Raw genomic sequence first — 20,858 nt, 5'->3', positions numbered from 1 at the left:
TCCATGCAGATCTGGTCTTTCAAGAGAAATTATTAATTAATGGGGTTGATGTAAAAATAAAGTTGGTGCGAAATAAAGATGACTTTTGTCTGATGAGCAATAGTGATCAATTTAAGGTCACCATATTATCAGCATCATTGTTTGGGAAAAGAGCTCAAGTCAACCTTGCAGTCAGACTGGGTCATGCAGAGGCCTTGATGACCAGCAACGCAAAATACACAATTGACCGGGTTCAAATGAAAGTGTTCAGCATACCTACCGGTAGTCGTGTCTGCAACCAGGAAAACCTGTTTCTGGGACAGCTGCCAAAATTGGTTGTTTTGGGATTTGTTGACAATGCAGCTTTCAGTGGCAACTTTACACACAACCCCTTTAGTTTTAAACATAATAACGTCAACTTCATGGCTCTTTACCTGGATGGAGAGCAGATACCCAGCAAGCCTCTGCAGCCTGATTTTGCTAATGGTCACTGTGTCAGAGAATATTTTCAACTGGTGGAAACAGCAGACAAGAGGATGAAAGATAAGGCACTGTTAGTTGATCGTGAAGAGTTTGCTGAAGGCTATTCACTTTTTGCATTCAACCTAAGCTCTGATATGGAATCAACAGGCCTCTATTCACTCATCAAAACAGGCAACCTCAGGACTGAAATAAGATTTTCTCAACCGCTGCAAGATACAGTGAATATGATTGTGTATGCGGATTTTGACAACATCATTGAAATTAACTTGCATTGGCAAGTTATTTACGACTACAGTTAAGCCATAGACATGTTCAGACATGCAGCCTCTGGACACTGAGTAGCTCAGGACCACCCTTGCATCTGGGCCACTGACACGCATCCATTTTCTGGATGTATTCCCTTCAGATCAACTGCCCAAGGAGAAGTTGGTTGCCAGACCTCTGTTTATGATCATAAACACAGACCCCCATTATAAACCCAGAAAGCACTGGATTGCCATTTACCTTGCAAATCAAGGAAAAGCTGATTTTTTTGACTCGCATGGAATTCCCCCAGATTCTGAAATATTTCCCAAAGTTCTTATGAAATTTTTGAAGATTAATGCTAACTGCATCACTTATAACAGTATTCAGTTACAGGAATTTTTATTCACCAGCTGTGGTCACCATTGTATTTTCTACTTGAATCAAAAAAGCAAAGGACTTACCATGAACCAGATATTGGACTTGTACCCAGGAGATGTTCATCTAAATGACCAGATGGTTGTTAGATATTTTCATCAAATAAAAAGGGGACAAACTGAAAATATGAAACGGGATATGTTTACTCAGAAATCAGAAATAAGTCAGTCATGTGTTTGCTTTTGCTGAATATTATATGGAAAATATTATATGCAGAAAAAAAATGTTGCAACTATGTGTATTCCCTTTGGTTGAAAATAAATAAATAAATAAATGAGCTATTAATCGACATAAAACATGTCTGTGGTTATTATAGTGAATAATCCAATAATCAGACAGATAAAAATTAAAAGGGTCTGTATGTATATTTTTTATTTATTTATTTATTATTTATTTTTTAAATGTTCACACGGTAATACCACATGGTGTAAAAGTATTTTCACAGAGTTAACAGAGTCATGATACAATCAAACAAACGAAATCATCTAAATGAAAATAATAATAATAGCAATAATACATGCTAATAAACAGCCATATTAAAACACTATTTTTCTACATTTATTTTTAAAACACTTTTATTCATACTGTGAGCCATGTGTGTTTTTTAAATAGTTGTCTTTTTTTAAAGACTGGGCATTTTCTGATCTGCCTAACTAACCTGGGGCCTCATGTATAACGCCGTGCGTAGAACTCACACTATACCGCGAAGTCCGTACAGGGAAGTCTCTGAAGCGTTTTGCTGTGGCTCAGGCAGCGTCTGCTTCATGCTGTATACCGATAATTCTCTTTCCAATCAGTTGCTGCTGTGATTCCCCATTCAGATACAGTGATATAAATACTCCGAGTGGTGCAGTGAGAGTAATATGGAAAAAGATGATCTGCTGTGGCAACACCTAACGGGAGCAGCTGAAAGAAGAAGAAGATGCAGTGAGAGTTACAACGCTAAAGCAGTTATGGTATTTGGAATACTATGGCTATTCCCTGGACCATTATATTGCTGCAGGTTAATTACAATCAGATGCATTACACTAATAAACAATATGCAGTTAGTTTCAGTGTATTTATAAAGCCGCATCAGGAATGTGGGTCTAAGAAAGAAAGGGTGACCACACAGGAACAGTAGCACTGCTTTGACGCTGGGTGCCACCAGTCTGCAAAACCGAGCGGAGAAATTGCGTACGCCAAGGTATGAGTTACCGTGGAAATGTGCGTGGCTTTACGCCAAGTTTAGGTTTTATACATCGCGATTTGAGCGTGGAAAGGTTCGTACGCAACATTCTGTGCGTACGCACCGTTTATACATGAGGCCCCTGGTTTTTCAGTTACAGAGCCAGAGGCCCTGTCGAGCATTGTTGTAAAATCACGTGATACAGCCGGGCGAAGCTGTTTACGGCTGATTTGAATCGCATTGGGATCATTTTTAATCTCTTGAAATAAAGCCCGAATGTCCATGTTCGGAAAAATGGACCTGGGCACGTTAATTTCGGCCATAGCGTTAAAGAATAAATCCCAACCTTTTGGTTTTCAAATCTTGTTTAATGTTCGTGTTTGCGTAGCGAACTTGATCAGATCAACCATATTTGTGCCAATAACAGGTGTGCCTTTATATAGAAATTCCCCTCTTTCATTCCAGGACGTTGTGGACGGGTTTTGTGTCATTTTCCGAATTAGCATTTCCGTATTTTTCCGGTGTCTCTGAAAGACGGATTCCAAAACGTCTCTTATGACAATATCACCCCAGTCAGTGGTCGGGTGCAACGATATGGTCTGGGATGGCGCTTCAGTTTCTGGTAGAATGAGAGTCAATGTAGACTTCTGTGATTCCTGTTGTCTCAATAGACTCAGATATCGCTGCAAAGTATGAAAATACAGTTCCACTTTTTCATGCAGTGATAGGGTGCTATTTTGTAAAATACTCCTCATCTCATGGTCAAGCATTTGCATAGTGTTTTTTGTCATATCTGTTTCTTCACTGGCAGATGTTGTTATCTGCTCCAGTTGTTTTTCTGGTACAAGGTACATTTTCTCAGCGTGCTCCATTTACCGATTCACAATTAGACCGGTGAGTAAAGGGATCGCTATGCTGAGTAGTTGACCGATAAATCCACCAGACTGATTTATAATACGTTTCTTTCGTTTAATAGTAACTTTTTTATTGCTCAGATTTTTTATAATGTGTTTCTTTTTAAGAATGCCAGTCTGTCTGGAATTTAAAGGTAAGCTACCCTTAATTACATTGAGTGTAATTTCACAAATAGCCAGAATTAAATCATCAGAAGCTGGGTACAAAATGGACTTTCTCTGTTTTGGTTTTGCCTTTATAAGCAATTGCATGAGTTGTAAATTTCGTTTAACCCTGGAGGACATGGTTTTCAGGATGATGTCTTTTATAAAATGACACAGGGGCAGCTAAAATCACATTTTTTTATCCTTGGGCTTTTTGAAAACGTAAGCCACTGGGCGCTGCGATGGGTACATGGATGCTCTGAGACGAAAGTCATCTGGTATATTAGTATTTAAATCTACCAGTAGAAAGCCAAAGGCTGACTTAGTGGCATCCTCAGTACATCTGACGGGCCAGTATTGATATCTGTTGCCTGTCTCTGGGATTCTTAAACAAAACAATGTATTTTGCATTTAAGGCTATAGTACGACTCTGTTTTCCCTGGCAAAAAAGATTCTGAACAATATACAGGTGCTGGTCATAAAATTAGAATATCATGACAAAGTTGATTTATTTCAGTAATTCCATTCAAAAAGTGAAACTGATTCATTACACACAGACTGATGTATTTCAAATGTTTATTTCTTTTAATGTTGATGATTATAACTGACAACTTTTAGACAGATTTCACCGTTGGATAGCTTGTTAGCATAACTTTTTGGGCCACTGCTTATAAATTCAATGATGTATTCTTGTGTTGGAATCTCGCTCGTCAATTCTCCTAAATAGCAACCGCTTTCTAGGTTCCATTCGTTTGCTCTGGAAATATAAAGAATTGAATCCGTGTCATAGTATAGTATTCTTTTGTTCAGGTTGTTTAAAAGATTATACAACTCTAATCTTGCATAAGCTGTAGTAAAACTCGCAATAAATATGTTTACATTGGAAGGTGTGCTGTAACAATCTTTATCATATGTCCAAGTCACACACGCACATTCATCATCAATAAAATCACAAGTAGAAACCTCATAGTTTGGGGCAAATAATAATTCAAACAGTTTTTCTGGATCCGTAACTAAAGATGTAGGTCTTTGTGGAAACTTACCCTATAAGGAATTTAAAAAAAGTTTTGCAATTTGTCTTCTGGACGGATTTTTTTAAATCAGGTGCTCGCTTAATTGTACACCTTCCTTTTCAAAAAACATGGATACATACTGTTTACACTGTTCTGTATTTAGACAGCTCTCAGGATAAACCGAAGATTCTTGCTTAGCTTTTAAATGGGCATTAATATACTACCTTCTCAGGGGTGGGGTTTGATTTGTCTTCAATTTTTTTTGTGGATAAATTGATCTATTTTTGTGGAATGATTACAATAAAATTAATAAGTAAAATTAAATATATATATATATATATATATATATATATATATATATATATATATATATATATACTATGAAAAAAGTTTGGTAGAGCTTTGTTCAAAATGCCATATTTCATATATGCTTTCAATTTTGGGCAATCCTCCGAATACCGGTACCAAATTATTTAACAACTGTTTTCCTATCGAGTGGACAATACTACACTGAAAGCCGCGAAAACACATTTATTGCAAGACAATAAGATGTATTTCCAATATTTTGTATTAATTCCAGCACAACAGCTGCAACGTCTCTTAGTGGTAACGGTTCAACACGGAGCAACTAAATGTTGTAGTTATCGCTGAGCAAATGCATATAATTGCCGAAAAGATTGCGTTTGTGGCAGTTGCGCCACAATATATGCAACCTATATTTTTAAATAAGTAAGCTGGTTATAACTAACCTTATTGCTCCCGCTCCTAAATATTGTCCACTCGATAGGAAAACAGTTGTTAAATAATTTGGGACCGGTATTCGGAGGATTGCCCAATTTTGTAACCCTGCTGAATGGCTGCAAACAATTCTGGTGTTGTCCAGCAACCGGTAAGCGCTCTTCCGTCGTGAGAGTGCATACACTGGGTGTGCTGCTGTGTTACAGCACAAGTCTGGCAAAGCGTAAAGTATAATTTTTTGTTTATTTTGCATGGCAAAACAGGGAATAAAAGATTTCTGGGTGGATACACCCTCACCCAGGCTAATCCGAAATACGTTTCTAACGGTCCAAAATCCTTATAAATAATTTTTGGATGACCGATTGGATATCTTTTGGTTTTATTCACATAAGGATATAAACTCGTAAAATCATAGTAATGGATTTTTTCACCAGTGCACGCCTTGTAATATAAACGTGCTGCATTTGTTCGACCGCCAAAGAGAGATTCCCTAGGGTTCAATGCCTCAGGGAAATGAGTGGTTTTCAGGAAATTCTGCACACGGATGTTTTCACAAACCATTCGCCGCCAATTACGTTCCCAGATTTAATGCACCTGAAAACCCTGCATTTTGAAGTAGTGAACTTTTTCCATAGATCTTGAATAAAGCGAGCCGAACATCGTGTTTGTAACACTATTCCATGATTTTTCATTATAACAGATATTACACCCGTGGAAAAAACACCCGTTAAATTCAAAAGCCATCTTTATACCATTATTTTCGGCATATCCGTCTAGATAATATTTTCCAATATGCTTTTCACTTCCGGGTTTTAGCGCGTGCCCCCCTCTGGGGGGTCGTAAGACATTGGGGGGGGGGGTCGCGAGATGATTTCCAAGAAATCAAATACTTCTTAAAAACTTTTTAGAAATTAATTAATTTAATTTTTTAGAAATAACATTTTATCCATAACTAACAAAAGATAAAAACTAGTAGTTAATAGTTACATTTAAAAAAAACATGCAAATTAAAAAGCCATCAGACTGTCTTGGAGCGAGTGCGTCGGTGTGTGTACAGACGGTGCTGGAACGATGCTGGGGAAAAAGAAAGGTCTTAAAGCAAGAGTCTTACAAGTGGCGCCTCACGTAAAATTCACGCATTGGATTATACACAGAGAAGCTCTTGCGAGCAAAACACTTGACCCAGAACTTAAACGTGTTCTTGAGACTTCGATAAAAATGGTCAACAATATAAAAGCGCATCCACTCAATATCAGACTGTTTGCCACTCTTCGTAACGAACTGCGATCGGAGCATGAGTGCTTGCTTTTCAATACAGAAGTCAGGTGGCTTTCGCGAGGGAATGTGCTCTGCCGCCTGTTTGAGCTGCGGGACGAAGTGCGCTTATTTCTGATGGAGCATGGGTCCCAGCTCGCTGATCACCTCACTGATCCTGACTGGTTAACAAGGCTAGCGTATTTGGCTTGCATATTTGAAAAACTGAATGGACTTAATATGTCATTTCAAGGTGAGAACACACACATAATTTCGCTAAATGATAAAATCCACGCATTCAAGAGAAAACTTGAGCGCTGGACTGAGCGAGTTGAAATAGGAAGGACTGATATGTTTTCTGAGTTGGATGAAAAAAGTTATATGGTTGTTAGAGCGTTATGTTCTTTTTTGTTGTCATGCTCTTGTTTGGATAAGATATTTTGTTGAAATTAAACACATGAGTAAATTACTATTAAAAAAATTATCTGGTTGTTAGACCATTGTGTTCTTTCGTGTTGTCATTCTCATGTTTGGATAGGCCTATTGGCGCATGTGCACCGTTGCGCGCAACATTTGTATATTTTAACCACTTCCGAGGATAGTGGGGGTCACGAGTCACTGGCACGGTTATTTTGGGGGTCGTGAGCTGAAAAGTTTGGGAACCCCTGGTGTAGAGTACTTCTTTTGTTTTCTGTGATAACTATCTTGTAATGGTTTGCTCACGCAAAAATTTAAGTCTAAACATTGCCATACAAACGCTTGCTAAAGTAACATTGAAAAGGATCATTAGTTAATATTTTGTATTTGACCTGAAACTGCTTGTCTAAATACACATGTGTCGTTTTGGTGATCTCCATAACCTCTTGCCTGAACAAGATACAAGCCGACCTTAGAATCTCTACATCTAAGCAACAGTACATTTTTAATTCCTTTTGAAAATCAAATACGTCATTTTTGTGATTAGAATACCATAAAAGAAATTCTTTCTTCTCGTCTGGCATCATATTTTCCACACCATAAAATTGTACAGCCGGTCTAGGCCTGACATAATTTTGGTTTTCAACCATGTTAAAAAAATGAGGAAAGTATCCTTTTGCCCCTTTAAAACCCAAAGCCTGTGGTAATTTACACAATTTTGATGCTAAAAAGTTCAAAGAGTCTGTGAATCTGATGTTTAAACCTTTCACTGTTATCGACATGATTTTTCCACCGATCGTTAACAAATCCATTTTCATTTTTTCTTTTATTAATTGACTAATTACAAAATAACTGTCATAGGATTTTGCATTGAGTGCAATAAAAGTGTAATTCTTAAACTTTCTATCTATAAACGTTGATATAAATCTTTCAACACAAACGTTTCCGGCAAATTCCCAGTTTGTGTTACCATGCATGTGTAAAGCGTATATGTAATTCGGTTCATGTATACCCGTGTCTTGCCGACATTCAAAATCATAAAATATATATTTTTTTGATACCGGGCTGTTTAATAACGGTTGCATATAACATAAGTGATTGTCGCAGCTTGTGATTGTTTCTTTACAATGAGGGCATAGCCTCGGTTTGCAACGGTGGGTAAGGGGTGTGTAACACTGACAGTAAGCACAGTATTCTTTAATTTCGCAGGCTTGTTTGTTTTTGTGTTTCTCGTGGCATTCGTTTGATTGACATATGATTTTGCATATCGGGCATCTAATTAAACAGCCTGTTATTTCAATGCATGAAGCATCAAGGCAGGCCCTGCATGTATTGGCACAAACATGGCGATCTTTTTGAGAATAAGCAGCATGGCAAATTTCACAAAAATAATTAGCCCCGATAAATTTCTTCATGTCTAAAATGCCGAAATAATGTTCGCTGTGTAATAGAAGAAAAATCACTTTAGAGTTTGGCAGCGTAGGCCCCGTTGTGAAGTATTTCCACGTACTCTCATGCATGTATAGCACCTTTATAGAAACATCTAATAGATGCTCAAATTTTTCTACATCTGAAAAAAATATTTTCTTGTCTACCGAAAACCCCAATTGCTTATGCATTTGTCTAGCTTTTTGCAGAATGTCGCTATTCGGTATGACTTTCTGACTGAGTAAGTGGATGACAGCACCTGCAAAACATAAATTACCTCAATGTGAGAAATCCACTAATAGACGTCGTTTAGTATTAATAATTTTACTGAAGAGCAATGTGTTGATTCTAATCCTTGCTCCACCATGCATGTTTTTCACAATGGCTACTACAAATCAGAGAGACGAATCTGTAATAATTTCGGTATTACATTGCAGCATCTGAGACACGTAATTTAAAAAGCTTGTGGCGTCAAAGCTGTCTAGATACTTTTTTTGGGAATAAAGATTGTTTTACAAACTCGGGGAAATAAGACGCAATTGAACAAAATCACATGGCTCAATATTCGGGGATAATGTATCTTAAAGACCCTGAATACCTTGATGAACAATGTTTATGACCTGCGTATATGACTTAATTCTATCCAAATTGATAAAATGGATTTCATAGTTATGCTCTGTAGCTCTAAATCTTTTCATCCGTCTTTCAGATTCCCTTACAATTTGAACATGTGCATTAAGAGCCGAAGAATCTGTTTGGTCTCTTGCCCTATTAGCCTAGGATGCCTGGAACATTTCAGTTGCCTTTTCTGATAAGCGGACAACCGTTTGTATTTCTTTTTGATCTTTCTGATCATATTTGAAAGTGTGTTATGAGGTTTCATTTTATCTTGCTTTAGTCAAATAGAATTTCTACCTGAACCGGCACACAGACTTGTACAATTTTTTAAGATCACGCTTTCCAGCCTATACAATCTTTGGAAAGCTGTCTGAAGTTCATCTGCTGGTATGTGCTCAGAATCAAAAATGTCTAAAATAGACATCAGAAGATATTTCTTTAAAAGATTGCTCTGAGGACATAATATCTCCTCGATAAAGGCTGATAAAAACTGCACACCTTTATGTCTGTTGCTAAATGAATTAATAATTCTTATAACACACATCAGCCATTTCTCAATTAAATGATACACACGATTACCAACTTTATTATCTGAATGAATGGTTTGTTTTCCAGACTTGGTTGTTGCTTTCTCTGTTTTCTTTCCTTTGGAAATGCTACCAACGGATTGCCCAAAATCTGAAAAAAATTCAATTAACCACAATCTTAATAGCTATATAATATAAATACTAATATGTACATCCATTCATTAAGCTCGCCGATCCCAAAGGGCCCCCAAAATACCAACACATGCCCAACCTTTTTTCAATACAGTTTTGCTCATTTTCTGAGGCCTTTGGACAGCAAAGCTCTTATCAGTGGTTTGCACACAGGGCTAAGCAAGTGGAGCCGCTGTCCATGTGTGGCTCTTGGCTAACGCTAGGGTGCCTTGAGCACTATAATAATAATAATAATACATTTTATTTATATAGCGCCTTTCCCATGCTCAAGGTACTTACAGAATATAAGAAGAACGTCAGAGTATACAGTATATAGCATTGTACAAACCAGATAAATAAATGAAGAAGATTATGACAATGAATTCAGAGAAGAAAAAAAAAAAGCCTAACAGACAACATATTTGATGGTCTAGCACAAACACATACAGGTTACATGAGCATCTTGACATTGAGGTGAACTGAGAGAAGGGTAATAAAGTCAAGTAGAGCTAAAAGCCTTCCTGAAAAGATGAGTTTTGAGTTGTTTTTAAAAGAATTCATGGAGTCAGCTGATCTAATTAATTTTGGTAGGTCATTCCAGAGTGTGGGCTCTATACATCTGAAGCTATGCATGGACAACTGGCCCTGCAGATCACAGGGGTCCTTATTGCCTGTTATGTGAATGCCAAAATACATACAGAGCCGATTTTGGTATTAACAACAAATGTTTTTTCTTTTTATGTTCATACCTGTAGTCTGCCGAGGCGTTGTCACACTTCCTAATAAGGTGGTTGAAAATGCGTCTTGGTGGCTTTGTGGTGCTCTTCTTCGGTGAGGCTGTCGTTAATCGAGATTCAAACAATTTCTCACGTGCTGAAAATATTGTTAAAAATAATAATAATAATAATAAGGTAGTGGCTGTATTTTAAAATTAACATTGTACATACAAATATCCTTATAACCTGTTAGGGTGTAAACCAATGGATTTTTTCACTAGTTATACATGTATATATATTATACAAATCTTACCGGGCAATTCGGTACTGATTCTATGTCGATCGGAAAGGTGTGCATCAAATTCATCCGAATCTAAGAAGCGAGCCATAACGCTCCAGGAATGCAGAATGCATTAATATATTTTAATGTGTAATTCTGTCCAAGTCAGTTATATATATTAGACTGATAACCATCTAACATTAATCAAACATTATCGTTTATAAACAAACAGTGAAAATGTAAATACGTATATTTCAATGAATTTTATCATTTTATGTTATGTATCAGGGTACCTCTTCTAGAATGTTCCAACGTTATCACTTATAGACAGACGGTGAAACGTATATTCCAATGAATTTTATCACTTTTATTCTATGGGTACCTCTTGAATGTTCCAACGTTATCACTAGACAGACGGTGAAACGTATATTCCAATGAATTTTATCAATTTTATTCTATGGGTACCTCTAGAATGTTCCAACAAGGCCCCAGGACCAAGTACATGCGTCTTATCTCAACGATCAGCAACAGATGTTAATTTTGTAAAGAAATCTAGAAATCCATTTTACCATTTCATTTATGGGTTATAATAGAATGACATATAGTAATGCAGAATCATAATAATATACACATTTTAAAAGTACATGTCTTACGTTTGCTCTTCGGCTCAGACGCGCAGTGAAATCTCCTGGCTTAGAAAAACGACCGCCCGAATACCCGAACCAGCATTGTATGTGTTATGATATTTTTGTCTGTTGCTGTTTAATTCATATGCTAATACATTTTTTTCATGGTCATAGCAGCTCATACATTTTTGACAGTAGCGCCATTTTGCCTTCAACCCCATAGACTTTTCACATTCACGGTCTGTATGCGCGAACCAGCCTGGTGTAATGCCATTGGCTAGCTTAACATGAGGCTTGTGTTTGTTGATTGATTAAAAATATGCTGGTGAGTTATCTAAAAAAATCTTATCTTTAAATGTTTTGATTGGCCCGAAAGTTGTAAAAGCTTCTCCCAAAAGCATTTTTAAAGACGGGTTTTTGGACCCAAAGCCTCGGGCCTCCTCAATAACAGGAATTGGGTATGTTGTGGTAAGCGCAGGTGTCCATCTCCTTATGACCAAGACCTAGCAGGCTGGCAGTGTCCGACGCTATTAAGGTCAGAAAGGAGACACTAATACTTGTTTACAGCTAACAATTCTTCTGACCGAGCTGAAGTAGGCTGGCTGAGTCCGCCACTTTGCAAGGTTTTAAACGGCTACGCTAACCAGAGTCCCTGTGTGGCTGGGCCAGTTGAGCGTTCTCGCTGGTCCGTCGTGGCATCGCAGCTTGCTGCCCGAAAGCTTACAGCGGGTGTCCATTTCCTTACGACTGAGTAATAGCAGACTGGCAGTGTCCGCCGCTATTCTGGTTAGAAAGGAGACACTAACGGTTGTTTACAGTTAACAATTCTTCTGACCGAGCTGAAGTAGGCTGGCAGAGTCCGCTACTTTGCAAGGTCTTAACCGGCTACGCTAACCGTGCTGAAGTAGGCTGGCTGAGTCTGCCACTTTGCAAGGTTTTAACCGACTACGCTAACCAGAGTCCCTGTGTGGCTGGGCCAGTCGAGTGTTCTCACTGGTCCATAGCGGCATCGCAGCTTGCTGCCCGACAGCTCACCTTGTGTCCCTGTGTGGCTGAGCCAGTCAAGTGTTCTCGCTGGTCCATCACGGCATTGGAGCTTGCCGCCCCGGCAGCTCACCCAGAGTCCGTGTGTGCCTGGGCCAGTCGAGCGTTTTCACTGGTGGATCACAGCATCAATGCTTGCTACTCCGGCAGCTCACCCGTGTCCCTGTGTCGCTGGGCCAGTCAAGCGTTCTTGCTGGTCCATCGCGGCATCGGAGCTTGCTGTCCAGCAGGTCACCCGTGTCCGTGTGTGGCTGGGCCAGTCGAGCGTTCTCACTGGTCCATCGCAGCATCGGATCCTTAAACATTTTATTTTAGGTGTATCACCGGCTCATACTTGTGTTCTCATACATGTATACATTTCTTATGTTTTTGTTTCTTTTCAAAAGAATTGCTAATCTGTATACAAATAAGCTTGTGTGAATATTTTACTGCTGTTTCTCCTGCTTTTATTCATACTTTTAAACAATTTTAATGTATAGTAAACAGTGTGTAACACTGAAAGTGAAGCCCACATCTTATTTTGCTTTGTTTGGAATTTTGCTTCAACAAAACTTGTTGTTTCTAAGACACTTTTGGTATCTTTTTGAATCATTCAATAAAACTTGTTGTTTTAAGACACTTTAGTATCTACTACATTATGATTTACATATAAAGGACATGGTTTTTCAAGGTGGGCGAGGTAACGGGGTGCCCATGGTGTGTTTGGGCTGTACAGCCAGCTTTCCTTGCCTGTGTAACAGATTCTCTCTAAAGTTTTCTTGTACATCCACTCTGATAGCTATTGTTTTAAAACACCTTGGTATCATCTACTATATGCCTTGCTTTATAAAGGGCATGGTTTTACACGGTGGGCGAGGTAACGGCATGCCCTGGGTGTGTTTGGGATGCACTGCCAGGTTCCTTGCCTGTGTAATAGATTCTCTTTAAAGTTTTCTTGTACATCCTCTCACGGGGTCTGTCACTCATGCTCTCTGAACTCTCTGTACACACCCCCGGCGCTGTACGCAGATAGGAGCAGGATGCCTGCTCCGCCCCATTGATGACTTACCTTTTGACAACTTACAGGGCACCGAAGGTCTGTCTCAGATCACAAAGATGACCAGCCCCAGTTTTTAGGATCAAGGCTAACCATTTTCCTTACGCACAACTGACAAAAGATCTGATGCTGGTCAAACAGCATACCCAACAACAGGCAGAGACCAGAGCACGGGGGAAATGCCCATTAACCAGGTGGCATAGGGTGGGTACCGGAAATGCTAGGGGGTGGGACATACACCTGTCAAAATTTTACGATGTATAATAGTGACGCATTATACTACTTAATAATTTATTAATTTTATCTGAACTTTTGAGATATTGAGCGTGACTTATGATGTAACCAAACTAAAAAATCCAACCAATTAGGAATTCCAGTTTTGAGATGATAGTTTTTGAGCCACTAGTTTTGAGACACTAACATTGGACTTTTGCAGTTTCTAATTTCTGTTTTGCTATACCGTTTGCAGTTAAGGACCGTGTGTCTGGTCACTTGACCCATGATGTACAAACAAAAATATGTGCTTTACAATCTATTCTTCCTGTCTTTCAGTTTTATACCTTAGGCTTTGTTTTCTGGCCATGAGTTTGATGTACATAGCAAAGGAATTTGACAATTTTTCTCATTACATGTAGGTTTTCTGACCTTGGCATGTTAACTGACTACATCTTTGCTAAATCCCAGTTTGTTTATTTTGAATACCACTTCCAGGTCTTTTTACCTCCATAACTGTTGACTTGTTATCCTTATTAAAACAATAACACAATGACATATTCCTAGAGGAAAGCAAAGCCTAACGCAACAGTAAAAGGTACTAAACAGAAATTGATCCCTAATAAGACACACATTCACAACATGTTCACACACTCACTTAACACTGTGCCTATGAACCTACTTCTTTGTGCACATATAGTACACATAAGTACAACTTCACAAAAATAATTAAAAACCTCCTAAAGGAAGAATAGTATAGTATGGAGCCAATAAATAGCACAGTGACTTATTCTAAAAAAAAAAAAAAAACACTCATTCTGAATAACAAGCCTAACATCTGTTATGGAGCAGTAATTCATCCATCCATCCATCCATTTGCCAACCCACTGAATCCGAACACAGGGTCACGGGGGTCAGCAGTAATTCTATAAAACAAAATATGAATAAGACTTGAATGGTGCTCATTAGAGATGACAGCCAAGAATCAAGTAATATCTTAATGCCTTTAAATTTTTTGTGATCATCTACAACCAACAGTATAATCTGGATAAGAAGCAAAGTACAGATTGGTCTCGCGTTACAAATGAGTTCCATTATTGTGGACATTAATAGCCTGAATTTTGAATATGCATTAGTTACAAACTTGCATTGAAAAATATCAGTTTAAGGAGAAATCTGCAAATATTCATAATGCTCATTTTACTTATTTTACAAAAAGATATTTTAGACTTATTAATAAAATGATATGTAGTATCACAATACTTCAAATCACAAACAATACACAATTTAAACTAATTTAAACTAAATTTGAACCGCGACTATGCACAGTATGTCGAACTTACTCTTTTAATATCGGTCAGTTCTTGAGTTCTACAAGCTGACGATTGGGAGATGCCTGCTGTCTCTGCTGAAGAATTACCCAGAGTGCCGCTTTCCCCTCAGAGTGGCTATACGCCATGAAGTAGTACAATTGAGATGATGTTGTAATTAGCACTTTTTTTGCAATGCTATTGTCTGTGAAATTATTGGTAGGCAGTATAATGTTTGAAGTGTTGCTATGCTTTGCAAGCAGGCCATCTTTTTATGACAGTTGTTGAATTGTTTTGTTGCTAAGGTCAGAGTTATAAAAGTGTATGCTTGTGGTTACATGAGGTATGGAAATGTGAACATAATAATAATTATATGTGCACAGGGGTAGTGTTTGATGTTTTACTGTGGTGAAGTTTAGTTTGTATACGATGCAGCTAAGGTACACTTTTACCTGATTTGTTAAGTTTGTGTTGAAACTATTTCAAAATATAGTATATGATGGATGAAAGGAGAGTCCTACCAACATGAGCAGGAAAATGCTATCACTTTTATGGAACAGCCGGGTTTTCATCCCTGGCTCAGATGCCTTTTTTTTCTTTATACTTTTTGTCTTTTAAATATTACTTTGTTACTGAATATATTTTTCTCTTCTTGCTTATAAAAATTTGTGTTTACTAATTGTAATAAATTATTATTGTGCCAAGTGCGTGTATGTTTCTCATGTTCCTTTTCTTGAATATGCTCAATGTAAGGGCAGGGAGGTGTGCAGTTGCCTGTATTTAATGGACTAGTAGGCCATATGCTTGCCACTATGGTATTAGTGAATAATTCTGGTGAGGAGCTGTGTCTCTTATCAATCTTTCTATGTGTGTTTTTTGATTGTTATGTTCTTTTATCTCCTGCTCTCAGTTTTAGTTCTTGGCTCTTGGATTATGGACTTAAAATTTTTTTAGTTTTTCTTTGCTTTTGGTTTCATTTTTAAATCACTGTAAATAAATTTGTAAAATACATATTTGGAGAAGGATTTTTTGTACTTTTGACCTTTTACTGTGTATGCCTTAAGCCTATTAAGAGTCTCGGAACAAGGCCTACTTTATGCTTCTAGGTCGTATTTGAAGGCTTCAAGCCTCAAGATCTGTATTTTGAGTTAAATAAGGTGAACAGAATAATAACTGTCTTACAATAACATAGATGGAATTTATTTTCTTTACGCACAATCCTTCTCTCTGCTGATGGCAATCCAAATAACATTTCTCTGATAGGCTTCCTTCAATTGACTTTAAGTGATCAACATTAAAAAAAAATCTAGCTAAGTGCATTTCTTAATTTTAGTTTTGCAATGTGTAGTCCTTTTCTGGCAAAGGGTGGGGAAGAGACATTTTACTGCTTATGGACTGAATACTGTTCTTTAAGGAAACAGAAATCTGAGGGAGCTTGCAACCCCTCCTTGATACAGATATGTATTATGATACAGGGAATACAAGCTGCATGTTTTATTGCTTACATGTGAGGCATCATATTGTGTGACTGCAAATGCTGTGGTTTATATTTGGTGACAAAAACACAAAAGTGGCACTGTAATGTACTATACCCCAGTGTTAATGTAAATGATAAATTCTCATCAACACTGGTTCATTCATTAGTAAAAATAGAAGTCGTTAGATGAAAATTATTGAAATTTCATCAAAGAAAAATGTTTTATGTTCTTGTTTAAACCTGTTGAAAACAGACTACTGTAAGCTGAGACCAACCTGTATTACAGTAGAAATCTTCATTCATTGAATGGATTCATCACAATACTTTAAACTTTATTAAAAAGGGAGTGCCTTCTATTAATATGTATAGTTGCCTAAAATACATGAAAGTCTTAAACTTTAAAAACTGGATATAGAAAAACAATAATGCCCACTATTAATGTTCTCAAGTTCAATAGAATTCACATCTATAAATAACTACTGAAAGATATTCTGGAGTGCAAATTTTATTCTTGCCTTAGTTGTCCATCAAGCACATAGCACAAAAAACTAAAGAGTTTTAAGAATAGATTATAATTGAAGAACTACATATAATATTCTAAAGTATTTGACCTGCCTACAAAAAGGATTAGTAGTAGAAATTACAACCAAGCTACCATTTCCCATACTTTAATATATATAATATTTTCTCTTTCTGGCATGCTTTTATGATACATTTCTTTGAGTACTCTTACTTTGTAAAATGGTACAAGGGTATTGTCACCAAACAATCTCTACAAGCTTTTTGCACACATTCAATTCTCTTACTTTTTATTAGTTAAGCACAACATACTAAAATCTCTTTGTGTTTCAGTGGACATAGTCCTTCTCTTTGCAGCTTCACTTCTTTTCTGTTTTTTCTATTTTTCTCTTTGATATAATGGCGTTCTTCTAGTTACCAATTATGATGTGATATCTTCCTATTTGTTTCTCTCCTTGAATAATACAACCCAACATTTCTGTTTATAAAGATTTGATTTTTATTTGTATAATATAATCAAGTCAGATGACAGGTTTACATGACAATTACACAAAATCAGGTCATAAGCTTTTGTTTCAAATTTGGCTATTAGTATTTATTTCCCATACCTCCTATAACACTTGAACATAGCCTAAACTTTGAAATGTGTAGTTTTAGTATAACTTACAGGTAAAAGGAGTTAAACTTGAAATTAAATCTCTCCTTGAAATGTTGTCACTTGTTTTATATGTCATTGTAATGATATGATTGCATTTAATATAATAGGCTTTATGTAAAATTAAGCGACAAGAATTCATTAAAAGGCGGCATGGTGGCGCAGTGGTAGCGCCGCTGCCTCCCAGTTAGGAGACCTGGGTTCGCTTCCTGGGTCCTCCCTGCTTGGAGTTTGCATGTTCTCCCTGTGTCTGCATGGGTTTCCTCCCACAGTCCAAAGACATGCAGGTTAGGTCGATTGGCGATTCTAAATTGGCCCTAGTGTGTGGGTGTATGTGTGTGTGTGTCCTGCGGTGGGTTGGCACCCTGCCTGGGATTGGTTCCCTGCCTTGCACCCTGTGTTGGCTGGGATTGGCTCCAGCAGACCCCCGTGACCCTGTGTTCGGATTCAGCGGGTTGGAAAATGGATGGATTCATTAAAAATGTAATAATCTACAGTTATTTTCCCTAATAGTGAAAATTAATGTTGTTAGCACTTGATTTTATGTACTGCAAAAATTCATCTATTACTCATTTCACCTTATATAACAAGACCTCAATAAAGGCTTCTTTTGGTCTTTTTAACACTTATAAAACATCAGTCGTTAAGTTATTCACCTCTGTGCAGTGTGGCATATTGACATGATGGTAAACTTATTTGTTAATAACAAGGATTCACAGGTCTTAAACTAAATATGTAATATTAAAAATGTGTCCCAGTTAAGCCACCTCAGACCACTCTAAAGTGAAATTTTGGTAGTAGGCCACGTTGCAGAGATGAAGAAAGACTTTACTGGTGCTTTGTAAGTGTTATGAAGACCCAAAGAAGTGTGTGTTATCATCTTGTTACATAATTGTAAATCACTAATAAAAGCATGTATGCAGGAACTAAACTAATGTGTTACCCTAATGTTTATATTAACATTCAAAGGCTTGAAATGAGTCCTATATGTGCAAATTTTAACTGCAGCACTCTTTCTTTTATTATTCAATGTTTTTTTTTTATAATACAGCGAGACAGGTGTAATCGACCTTCCCCAGACTGTTCCCGATACCATCACCGAGTGGCAGGCCGATGCATTTTGCACTTCTTCTGAAGGATTTGGTTTGGCACATCCCATTGGACTGACAGCTTTCCAGCCTTTCTTTGTAGAGCTGACTTTACCCTACTCAGTGGTCCGTGGTGAAGCATTCCAGCTAAAAGCCTCTGTTTTTAATTATCTGTCCCAGTGTATTGTGGTAAGTGTCTGTGCAATGTTCAGTGAATTTTAATCAACATTAATGAAAAAGAATTGCAACGTAATATTCTCTAGTTTTAAAAATATGTAATTTAAAAAAGAAATTTTATATTAAACAATTGCAGGTATCAATGTACAGCTTTTGCAAATTGTATATAAAAGACAATCAGTAATGAATAAAACCATCCTACATGGTTAAAGTATTCAATGTTATTCCCACTCATATGGGAGTTTTCACATACTCTATCATGAAGAAATCCAATAGTGTTAGATCTGGATTTCAAGTAACCTCTCTTGTATTGTTCACCTAAAGTTACAAATGTAGGTATCCTACTGTTCACTAGCTTGCACACACACATATAGTAGGTAGCAGTGATATCTACTATAGGAAAAATGTTCATCCTTTCCTCCACATTTCATGCAAAGCACATTGCTGTTTAGCATTTACTGAGCTACATCACTGAAATGGTTTCTTTTAATTATAAACCTCTGTTACTAATTGTCAAGGTAAGAAACCTCAAGGTCAATATAGTCCATCAGAACCTCCTTTAACTGCATGTTACCTTGTAGCGCTGCAACATAAATATATGTTTTTCTGCTGTCAATCAGGTGTTGTGGGGATCGTTCTTACATCCTCAGATTGACTGCGGTGCCCCAGAGGTAGAACTTCCAGTTTCATTTTTTTTTCCGGGGAGTGATTTGCATAAAGCGTGCCGTTTTAAAGAGAGGAGAGGAAAAGAAGACGAGAGGGGAAAAGGGCATCGGAAAAAACAGATCAACTACTGCACGGGCCATATGACAAAGTCCAGGAGCTCCTACAGTCCTGTCAGAAGTGTGGAAGTAATTCTTTTGAATTGAACGTTCCGCTATTTCCTACGGACTTGGGTGAGCTACAGTATATCAAAGGACTTACTGTATTGTATCATGGCGCAAGACTGACTGTATATCTTTTATGGCGAAGATTTGATTGCTGCTATGAGCCCACAATTGACAGAACTCCTTGTTTCGCCTGCCGGCATCAAGGGGATAAAACTGTGGACTTATTTACAATCTCTGGAAGGGGAACTGGGGGAAGGAATATTGTTATTGTATATATGTGAACTAGCAAAATACCCGCGCTTCGCAGCGGAGAAGTAGTGTGTTAAAGAGGTTATGTAAACATATATATACATAAACATATATACATATATATATATATATACATATACACATCCACATATATATATACATATATCAACATATATATACACATACAGACACATATATACATATACATATTTGTATATCTACATATATATACACATATATACATATACTTATTTGTATATCTACATATATATACACATATATACATATACATATTTGTATATCTACATATATATACACATATATACATATACATACATATCTATCTACATACATACACATATATCTATCTATCTATATATATATATACACATACATACATATCTATATATATATATATATATATATATATATATATATATATATATATATATATATATATATATATATAGCTGATTACCCAGTGGATTCGCTCACTGAGTGCAAGAGAAAAAAATAAAATGTATGTATAAAATAAGTTTAATTGCCAAATTTATTTTTCCACAAATAAAGGGCACTTACAATAACATAGAAATCAATATAAACAACATTAACATCATTATCATATGAGAATATGAAGTAATATATAAGAAGCACATTGCATATAAATATAAATTATTAAACCGTAAAATGTTCTTCTATAATACGCTACCATGGCTATTCGTTTGTCTGTCCAGGATTTTAAATCACCTGTAGCTCGCAAACCGTTTCACCTATTGACTTGAAATTTGGTACACATATACTACGTCACGTCTACTATTCGCTTTCCCACACATATGAACAAATATATATATATATATATATACACATACATATACACACACATACACATATATACATATACATACATAGTGCGTTGCAACACGGGCTGCGATTGTTACATGGGAGGGAGAGGACAAATCACAGCTTCCCGCTTTCTAATCGGGCTTGTGATTGCTGCTTTGACGGATGCCCAGATCCCACAGTATTTCCCCTTAGGAGAGGCGTTAGGCAAGTGTAATTGAATAGCGGTGCTGCAAGTTATTGCTCTTTTTATCTTTATTTTA

At 37.0% G+C, this 20,858-nt stretch overlaps 1 protein-coding gene across 3 annotated transcripts in view; it reads left to right on the top strand.

Annotated features, from left to right (window-relative positions):
- The window catches only part of LOC114658184 (alpha-2-macroglobulin-like protein 1), a 271,971-nt gene that overhangs the window by 53,032 nt on the left and 198,081 nt on the right, over positions 1 to 20,858 (top strand). Inside the window, exon 19 of one of the 3 annotated variants that reach the window (XM_051932108.1) lies at positions 18,463 to 18,688. The exons of the other annotated variants lie outside the window; for them this stretch is intronic. Within the exon in view, the coding sequence (XP_051788068.1) occupies positions 18,463 to 18,688 (226 nt within the window). The remainder of the gene's footprint in view (positions 1 to 18,462; positions 18,689 to 20,858) is intronic. 3 annotated transcript variants of the gene reach the window in all.

The sequence above is a fragment of the Erpetoichthys calabaricus genome, chromosome 9 (genome assembly GCF_900747795.2).
Source record: "Erpetoichthys calabaricus chromosome 9, fErpCal1.3, whole genome shotgun sequence".
Lineage (NCBI taxonomy): Eukaryota > Metazoa > Chordata > Cladistia > Polypteriformes > Polypteridae > Erpetoichthys > Erpetoichthys calabaricus.
Note: the sequence above shows the minus strand (reverse complement) of the source record. Positions and strands in the feature narration are given on the sequence as shown.